The sequence below is a fragment of the Sceloporus occidentalis genome, unplaced genomic scaffold, assembly GCF_023333645.1.
Source record: "Sceloporus occidentalis isolate IW3139 unplaced genomic scaffold, rSceOcc1.0.p SCAF_370, whole genome shotgun sequence".
Lineage (NCBI taxonomy): Eukaryota > Metazoa > Chordata > Lepidosauria > Squamata > Phrynosomatidae > Sceloporus > Sceloporus occidentalis.
In genome coordinates, this window is record NW_028317350.1 from 374,200 (window position 1) to 384,740 (window position 10,541).

General features: G+C 44.4%; 1 protein-coding gene across 1 annotated transcript; it reads left to right on the forward strand.

The window, feature by feature from the left end:
* Positions 1–4,548: 4,548 nt before the first annotated feature.
* On the forward strand, positions 4,549–10,166 carry LOC149273527 (ETS translocation variant 3-like). The gene is made up of 4 exons (XM_089506216.1): positions 4,549–4,594; positions 6,008–6,245; positions 7,932–8,047; positions 8,974–10,166. Exons 1-4 carry the CDS (start codon positions 4,549–4,551, stop codon positions 10,164–10,166), a joined length of 1,593 nt encoding a protein of 530 aa, XP_089362342.1.
* The last annotated feature ends 375 nt before the right edge of the window (positions 10,167–10,541 follow it).

Sequence of the window (10,541 nt, forward strand, 5' to 3'; positions counted from 1 at the left end):
ACTGCACTGTGACTCCTGCACACAATCTTCGGGCGCGTTGGGTCCTTTCAGTCATCTGTTTGGACCCAGTCCGTAACATGGAGCTGGCTGGAGGTAATTAAATAAAACAGCTGTGGGACGGGCAAATGGATGTGGGGGGCTTTCCAATAGGGGGGCACCATGATAGTTCAATAGTGAATATGATGGCTGGAGTGTTATTTTAAGTTTGATTTGTGGTTGTTGGGTAATTTGGGGCTTTCCATGTTGCAAGTAGAACCTTAACATACTTTCCAGGCAATCTGGAGCACGGAATGGAAGGAAGTGACACTCCCCTAACGTTTAATAATTCTGTGGCTTATTAATGAAATACCGGCAGGGCTGGGACACACGCTGACACCTACACGTGCTGTATTTTACCTCTTGGTATTAAGCGGTTTTCTACATCCTATATTTGTATATATAATATGTATATAGTTTGCATATGTCCTACTTTTGCGGGCAGTGGGGAGACCCTCTGATATTGACATGAGTAGGTTGCTATTGTTGCCGTATTGTTGGGGGGTGGTTATGGCTTCAGCTCAGCGACAGGACTGTACTCTGGAAAACATTACATTTACAATTTAATATAATACAATATAATAAAATTAATGAATACAATATAATATAAAATAGCATAATACAATATAATATTATAATACAATATAATGGCATTAAATATAATATTAAATAGTATAATACAATGTATTTAAGAATAAACCATAATATAATAATATTAAATAGACTATCATATCATAATACAATACATACAATATCATAATAAAGACTATAACAAATATTAAGTAATACAATATTATATTAAATATAATACAATATAATAAAGAATATAATGTAACTAATAACAAAATAACTAATATAAAACAAGGTAATTATAGTAACAAGGTAATAAAAATATTAACGAATATAACATAATAAAATAATAAAAAATATGATATCATTTAATAATATAAAATAATACAATATAAAGACAGTAATATAATATAAAATACAATATCATAATAAATATAATACAGTATAATATTAAATATATTATAATAATATTATAGAATATAAAACAATGTTATATACTTTGTTGCATTAAACCCAAAACACCCCTGTCCACCTTAGCCTCGCCCCTTTAACCACGTAAGTAACAAAAGGCTACGTGTGACGGACTAGAAGCCGAGTGACGACGGAAAGATCCGAAGCTGTTTCACAGCTGGTGGGTGGGGTTTTGCTGCGACGTGGGCGGGGTTGGGTCGGTGACGTTGCACGCTCGTCTTTCTCGCTCTCATTCCAGAGCACGTCCTCTGTGTTCTGCGAGGGGAAGCGCTGAACCGGAAGTGGGATTAATAAGGCGGCAGGCACTTCCTGTTCGCCTGTGTGTGGAGACTGGAGGCGGAAGCGTTGTTTGTAGTGGCGGAGCTGTAACCGAACGGACGGCACCGGTGAGTGTTCGCTCTCCCCGTATTCTTTAAACCCCAGGCTGTTTTATCTGCCCCCTGCTGGTCAGCCTGCCCCCGTTACTGCCCGTCAAGGGGAGACAGACACCCCTTCTCCTGGGTGCCAGTGGAGTCTCTTACTTGTTTTGGTTGCCTGTGGGTGAGGGGAATCTCAAATGATCGTGATTGGCCTGAGGCCAGGAGGCAGTATTATTGCCCCTACATCCAGGTAGCCAGGGGCATGTAAACTACAGGAGGCCTCAAACCTAAGAGAAATAATAGAGCAGATAAAGGGGCAGCTCAGCTTCCCCCAAAAAACTGTCCTTTACCCCATCATATATGGTGTTACAGTAGGAGTTGATCCCTCTGACACTGTGTGGATATATATATATATATATATATCACACACATAATATGCACAGAGCTGATGACGTCATTTGTGATTTATTTCTCTCTTATCTCTCACTGCAGCCTTTTAGCAGAGCCGATGTTTTCTTTCCAGCTAAATAACGTTATCTTTTATCTCTGTATTTATGGTTATTTCTTAAACAGCCAATGGCGTGTTATGCTACGGTAACTATCCATCTGTTTCCGGACTGCAACTCCCATAATCTCAGCCAGCTTCTTCAAAGTGTTCTTGCGGTCGGAGCGTTGTGATGGTTGGGTTTTCTCCATGGGGGGGGGGAGTATACATTGTTTCTTTTTCTTGTTTTTCTTTGTTGTTGCGATAGTTTCCTCCAGACAGAGCTGATACTTTGTATCCAGTAACTTTATTGTTCACTTATTTGTGGCAATTTGATACATTATTCTTCTACTATGGGTGTTTTTCAAAATAACTTTGAAATATTTGCCCTGAAGTTCCTTGTTTAACCCTCACGTATAAAAATATGTGCGGTCAGAGGTTTCTATGTAATGTCAACACGTTTTCCTTTACTGAGAGAATGCTAGATAAGTGGAACAGCCTCCCTGCAGACGTGGTAGTGGGTAATACTGTGAGGGAAGTTAAACACGCATGGGATAAGCATATGGCTCCTGAACCTAAGACGAGATTAACGTTTGATTCTTTACAGCAGGCGATTGTCCGGGTTTGTGGGTCGTGGGTTCTGCCATTAAGACGGCTGTTAATTGCTGTGATTAAATGTTTGGGTTAGTCCCGCTTCAGTGGCAGTTGAGCTCTGATGATGGGACGCGCTTAAAACCCCATCGTGTCTTCATTACCACTTCTTTGTGTGTTAGACCGGAATGATGTTGGTCGGGATCAGGAGTAGACTGTCAGACGTTGTGTAGTCTGGTCCGTGGGGTGACGTTACTGCAGTAAAGTGATGATCTGTCATGCAGTTGATTGGACTTGCGTTGTGATAGAAAGCGCAGGAATGTGGCTATTCCCAACCCACCGCGTTGGTCCATGAAGACAGGAGGCAGAGGGGCTTAACTGACACCTCGCTTCAGATTAGTGAATAGAACGTCAAAGGTTTGGGGTCACTCAGCTGTTTCCATGGTTACATAATTGCAGAAGGATTTTCTAACCAATAATTAGCCTTTTAAACTTAAACTTGGATCAGCGAACACAACGGGCCATTGGAACGCAGGAGTGATGGGAGTGATAAAGGGCTATTGGAACACGAGTGATGGGAGTGATAAAGGGCCATTGGAACGCAGGAGTGATGGGAGTGATAAAGGGCCATTGGAACGCAGGAGTGATGGGAGTGATAAAGGGCCATTGCAACGCAGGAGTGATGGGAGTGATAAAGGGCCATTTGAACGCAGGAGTGATGGGAGTGATAAAGGACCATTGGAACGCAGGAGTGATGGGAGTGATAAAGGGCCATTGGAACGCAGGAGTGATGGGAGTGATAAAGGGCCATTGGAACGCAGGAGTGATGGGAGTGATAAAAGGCCATTGGAACGCAGGAGTGATGGGAGTGATAAAGGGCCTCTGTATGTTTATGAAGAGATTTTCTTAAAAATCAGCAGTTTCCAGCTACCGTAGTCCTTTACAACATTAACCCCGTCTGCCCTGGATTTCTGACCCATTTCATGTGATTTTAATAGACAAAAATGTGCTTTGCTCATTTGTAAGTGACCCCAAACTTTTGAACAGCAGCGAGCGAGTGTGTGCGCACGGTCACAGGACCTTTACGTTGCACACACGGGTCCTAGCAGAGGCGCATGGCGAGTGTTTCCTGCGGTGTTGTGTTTGGCAGCGAGTGTTATGAGCAGTGTGTCGGTGTACTTCCCGCGGGCTGCGCACGGCGACGGAATTCGTTCCGAGCTCCAGCAGATGTCACGGTGTTACGATCCGCATGCTGGTCTTTCTTTGGCTGGCTGAAGTGTGCGGTTTTACTGCTTGGGTCTGACCGGGTTATTAATAACAAAGCAGGAGTCCTTTCGTGATTTACTCATCGTTATGACTCTATTTCTGTGGAAAAAGGGCTGTTTTTTACCTTTCCCGTCCCAAATTTGTATAAATGGCAGTATGTCGCTGTTTATTTTGATTGACGGATGTTCTAAATCCCGGCTCTCCGTCGTTCCTGATATTCCGTCCATCGCTGGCTGTATTTTTCCCCTTTTCTGTAATTTTTTGCCATAATACCCATGCTTACTACACTTTTTTTTTTTTTTTCTTCCGTCTTTATGTTGACGGCACAATTCTTTGTAGCTCTAATGGTTTTGTGACCGCGAGGAAGGAAACGCGTAAGCCGCACGCTTCCTTTTGTTCATGAACCAGAAAAAGGGGGTCTCGCGCTGACCGCAGATGCGTTACTCACCTGTAAGCGGGAGTTTTTGAGTTTCCTCCGCCGTGACGACCTCGAGCTCTTATGATAAATGTTTCTTTTATCGGAGGGGGATTAGAGACGGCCGCCTAGCAGCCGGGCAGATCTCTGCAGCGTTAGATGTGAAGTCTCCACGATGTTGCAAGTGCCCCACCGGATTGCAGGGTGACCGTGGTATCGGTTCCTGGAATTATATAGCTGCTGTCATACTGCTTTTATCCACGTCTGCGGAGACCTCCTGTGAACTTTACTATTAGAAGACAATTAATGGTTTGCGTTTTTTGTTTTTTTTTCAACAGTCAACCGGAGGGTGAAAGATGAAGACAGGTTGCAGTATTGCAGAAAAACCCAAAGGAGGAGGAGGTAAGACTCCGTCTGATGCTTCTTCTATTGGGGGGGATCTTTCTCCCCTTATTAAACTTGGTAAAAAAAAAAAGGTGCTCATACATTGGGGGTCACGTGCTATAGGTTTCCACTTAGAAATGCTGGAGCTCTCAGCCAGACGACCGTCCACAGATTGCCAGCCTCCGTCCTGGACTTCTAGGCTCTCTTCCATAAGAGTTGGTGGTGAAGGAATAGAAGCTGATGCAGCTCTGCCGCTTTTTTCTGTTGCATTACACCGACGTGCAAACGTTTCGGGGCCGGGCGCATCAAGGAAGGGCCTCGAGCATCTGGGTAACGCGGCCAATAAAAGTGGTCTTGGTTTTCTTTGATTGGCTCTTCGTAAAAGCAGCGGTGGAACTGAACACGACAAGATTATACTCTTCCGTGATCCGTTCAGAAGACCGTTTCCGGGTGCATTACCAACTCTAGAGCTCAGTTATTGTTAATGGCGTGCCATTCTTCCCCTCTGAGGCTTTCAAGGATATATCCTTCCAGATGTTTGGCTTTAGTACTTTGGCCGCAGAGTGCGAGCTCTTGGTGTTGCCCACACGCGTAGAGGCTTCTTGTGTCGCTGTGCAGCTCGCAGACTTTAAGCCGTTTGCCTCCAAGGGGGTCGTTAAATGGTATTCGTTGCGTGTTCCTTGTTCCTGTCGTGTCCTGCGTTGTTACTCTTGTATGCCGTGTGCCGATATAGTATTTAACGCTTCCGTCTACATTATGCGTTGTCATTTTTTCTTCTGTGAAACTATTTATTTAAACGTTAACTACTCTGCAACGGATCTGGTGGTTTGGAGGCAGAAATAAGTAAATACAAACTAACTGCGTGACTATGGAGCACAATATTCGTACACCTTATGTATATATATATCTAATCCATTAAGATCTCATCTTAACCCCCCCCCAAAAAAAATCAGAGCCCCGCAGAAGATGTCCCAATACTGTTTCTTGTCTCCAAATTTAATGTCGCTCCTACTCGCCACTCCGCTCAGCCTCCAGTCCATTGGAATTTGAGGCTATAAATGAGAATTTTAGGCTCCGTAATGAATGTTTCTCTCCGCTTTCTGATCTTTGCCTGCTTTCTATATGCCCAGCTCGTGGCTCTGTGTTCTCTTGTCTGCCGTCATGTAGCACGGGACGGACAATCTCATGTATTCTAATGTCTCTACCTTGTGTAGGTTGGTTTTGTGCTTCTGTGTAATGCTGGCCTTTCTAATCTCTCTCTGCTTTTCTTTATTTTTTTTTGTGTACGTTCCGCTTAATTGTCTTTTAGTTCCCATATTTTTGTCTGATCATTCTTTTGCTGTCACGCGTCTCTTTTCCTTTTTTCTTTTTTTTTTTTTTTTTTTTTTTTTTTTTTTGTCATTTATTTTTTATTTCTTTAACGGCCTGCAGGCTACCATTTCCCGGACTGGGCTTACAAAGCCGAGTCGAGCCCTGGGTCGCGTCAGATCCAGCTGTGGCACTTCATATTGGAGTTATTGCAGAATGAAGACTTCCGCCACGTTATCGCTTGGCAGCAGGGAGAGTACGGAGAGTTCGTCATCAAAGACCCCGACGAGGTGGCCAGGCTGTGGGGTCGGAGAAAATGCAAACCTCAGATGAACTACGACAAGCTGAGCCGGGCACTCAGGTGAGAGATCGAGGCTCTTGCTTCGCTCCATTACATTGTATTCTTTTGTCATTACATCATATTCTTTTGTCATTACATCATATTCTTTTGTTTCCTTCCTTACGGAACTTTATCCTATTGTGTATTGTTTGTTTGTTTGTGATAAAGCCCGTCTCGCAAATCATCGCATCCAAATCTCTTCTAGTTGTTTTTTGCTAGATTAGATAAATCATCGTCTTTGGCCAGTCTGCCCAAGGTCAGTCCAATGTCATAAAAGTTTTTTTTTGTTTTTGTTTTTTTTGACACATCGTGGAACGTGGCTTCTAGAACACACAGGGTTGTAGGCGCTCCGCTGTGAAGTTGAGCCGGTTAGTAAACAAAGGCGTGGTTAGGAAAGCGGCCAAGGAGCCGGCTATTACTCGGAAGACGCCTTGCACGTAGGTGCGGTCGGATTCCTTATGTATGTGCAAGGTTGCTCAGTTGTGTCAAATAAAACCCTTTCATCCCGAGAATTGCCAGAAAATGCCAGGTCTGTATTTCAGTGAATCCATTGGTACGGAAGCTGTCCGACCCGCCTCTTCACGGGAGAGATGGGTCGCAATGTACGCGACTCCTGCCGAGGAGAGAACATTAAATGTGTCCGATATTCCCTTCTCCCGCCTGTCGGACGTCTTCTCTGTGGTAGGAAGAAGGTTTTGTGTCCGCATTGTTGGTGGCGGCAGGTACGGGTTCCTCCACGGCTGAGAGGCACGATATGTTTTCAGACATGTGATTGACAGCCCCCCCCCCTTAAGTACACATTTCTTGCAAAATTAAGAAATGTTAAAGATAATTTTATGATTATATCCATGGTCAATAATGATTGTCCTAGTCGTCTTAATTTAAATCACGTGTGTGTTCTCCCCAGAGATATATCTTTAATTTACACATTCATATTTTGTGGAATTTGGTTTTTGTTTTGGTGCCCTTTCAGCCAGTGAAGCGGCATAGTTTGCCCTCTGCTTCCCTTATCGTGAATGTTTGCTGTTGATAATATCCCTATCTCAGCAATGTGGACGAGCAGTTTCCTTTCGTCCTTCCTCACGGTGCTAGCCGGCTCGTAATGGTATCTGTTAGGAACACGCAGGGCGTGTGGACTTTGCCTTCAGCATCTTATTTATAAGGGCAGCGGTTTATCTATAGGAGGGACCTCGTTCAGACTGTCTCTGTTCCGGGTCTCGGAAACAGAAACTTTTCCACCCCCCCCCCCCAATCTCTGGTTTAAACGGCACTTCTCTTATTTGTTTGGATACTGTACCCCTAACCCTCCTGTTTGCTTAGGTGTCCATATTTAACAAACCGGCAATAGGGGTTAATTCGCCAAATGGTTGTCATATTGTATGGTTTAAAATACAAGGGTCATCTATGCTTTATGCTTTATACAGGGCCAACCAAGCTCTTCCTACAGGAGAAGCCCACTGGCGTTGGCCCTCATAGTCCACAATAGTATTGGGGATTTAACATTTTGTACTTGCCTGCAAGCACCCGCTTTAGTGAATAAGCCCCAAATCATACATGATCTTTTCCTGTTGCCCCTTCTGCGACAGGTGTGAGAGCTGAAGCTCAAGGAATTGTTGTCTGGTTTTATGGCTCTTATCTTCTTAAACATGTCAGTATACTGTTATTTCTCTCGGCTGGTTTAATAACCTTGTTTCTTGACTCTGGCAGGTATTATTACAATAAACGGATCCTTCACAAAACTAAAGGAAAGAGGTTTACCTACAAGTTCAACTTCAACAAACTTGTTATGCCCAATTACCCTTTTATCAACATCAGACCTAACGGTAAGACATTTATATTTTTGGTGTACGAGAATAGGAAGCTTGGCGGGGATTTAATGTTAAAGAGAACGTGCCGGTCTAAGGCATTTCTGTAATGTGCCCCAGGATCATTTCAGATGATGGGGCTGAACACCTGCAAATCCAGAACAGAACCTCAGACCTTTCCACAACAGATCATCATTGGACTTTTATGGTTTTAGTAGCACTCTGGGAAAGGTCCAATGATGTTTGTGGAACGGTCTGAGGTTCTGCTGAAAGACCTTCTTCAGAATGTTGTTGATGATGTAATAGTCCACGTGGTGGCTGCATGTGCTCTTTATGATGGATCCGGTCTGTTTTCATAATCGTATATTCACGTAGTCACTCGAAGGGTAGCGGGCGCTCAAACAGCTAAGCCTTTCTATCCTTTTGAAAGGCACTTTGTTCTTGTTCAACGTTTGGAGTATGAGGAAGGCTGCAATTTGCTATAATTTAGGGAGTGGCGCGTTTGGGTAGTTCCTCGGCTCTGCAGACCTTGCCATCCACGTTTTTGTAAATCGACACCTTTCCCCGAGGCTGACGTGCAAAATATTTGTATTACTAGAACATATGTGACTTCTGTGCTTTCCTGCCCAGGGCACGGCAGAGAGGAAACACAACCTGTTGCAAGGAGCTAAAATCCGGTTTCATTTCTGCTCTTTGCAGTGGCTGTTTCAGTGGAACGTATAGATGTGTATAGTTTTTCTTTTCTTACAGGCACGTTATTGGTATTTCCTTTTTTTTTAGTATTTAATTATTAGTGAGAATTATTGGAATTTGGAATCTTCATTAAATGCTTCATATTTGTTTTATTTATGGTACCAAAATTACCAGGGCTCCATGAAAGAAGCTTATAGTTATAAACTCTAGTCTCGAAGTCACTTTAAATTTTTTATTTTTTTTTGCATTAGGTGCCATCCCTCAGAGCGCCCCGCCGGTCCCGTCTGCCTCATCCCACTTTAGCTTCTCCTCGTTAGACTCCCCCAATGAAGATGCCAGAGGAAGCCGTTTCTCCGGGGGATCTGCAGCACAGTCCAGCCACGAGTCCTTGAACGAAGTCGGCGACCGCAAGCCAAATCCTGAATCTGATGATGTTTCCGCAGAATGGCGCCGTGGTATAGACCTGTCTTCTCGAAATGCTGTTGGCCCTGGTGTCCTCGGCCTCCAGAAGCCAAAATCGGATATCATGCTCCCTGTGTTCCCGATGCCTGGAATGTATGCTGACCCCCATAGTCCATTCTCAGTTTCTCCTCTTACAGGGCGTGGGGGGCTCCTTAACATGCCCATCTCACCCGCTTTATCCCTCACCCCAACTGTCTTCTCATACAGTCCTTCTCCTGGACTGAGCCCAGCTTTCCAAAGTGGCAGCTGCTTTAACTTCAATCCTGAAGAGATGAAACACTACCTGCAGGCCCAGGCTTGCTCTGTATTCAACTATCACCTTAGTCCGCGGACTTTACCAAGATACCCTGGTTTTATGATTCCTCCTTTCCAGCGTCATTTCTCACCAGAAGACCAGCAGTCATTCCCCATTAAGCTGCAACCGCCACCAATGGGACGTAAGAACAGAGAAAACAGCGAGAGCTCCGAGGGCAAACGTCTAGCTGCCCAGCCAGCTCCTGCCCTGCCACCGATGAAGGTGGAGCCCATCTCGGATGACGAGCCACCCTCTGATGAAGAGCTAGATTCTTCAGACCAAGCGGAGAAGGAGGACTACAGTAGCGACGAGGAACCCGAGAAATCCATAGCGAGACAGGACACCGCTAAGGCAGGGCATATGTTTGTCAAACCCGCGGCCCCATCCTGGTCACCGTTCCCACCAGCAGCAACTAGAATACAAGGCTACTCTAAAGCGGGTACAGAAGAGCTGGCGGGGTCTGGCGATAAAGCGGAGAAAGACATTTCTGTTGAGGTGGTCGCAGTGGAGAAGAAGGAAGACTCCCTACCGCCCAAGCTACGCCTTAAACGTCTCTGGAATGAAGACAAACAAGCAGAGGCCATCGAAGACCGAGAATGTCGTAAGGTCAGCTGCATCGTAAACGGCCTCCGGACGCCAGTACTCCCAGCAGAACCCAAGGCACTAACCGCTGCCGCCGACTCTTAATAGTGGAACTGAAGCAGCGAGAGGAATTTTTAATAGTATAATCCTATTTATGTAGCACTGCTCCAGGAAGGGTTGGTGTTATAGGTTTTATTACTGATACCCAAGACGCTCCTAATATTGCAGGTGATTCCTAATTAGTATTTTTGTTGGGGTTTCAGGGAGAAGATTACCTCTTATCCACAGGAAATGAGACTAAAGCAAAAAAAAAAAAAAAAGAAATCCAAATTAAGACATTACTTTAATAATTGTTTTCCTTTTTCTTTAGCCGGTTAGGTGGAGACATCTAACCCCATTTACTTCGCTTAATAAGATTATTTTGGTCTTTTGCGCTGCAGCTTTGATGATAACCAAGTCCCATATATATTTTTTTTGAGC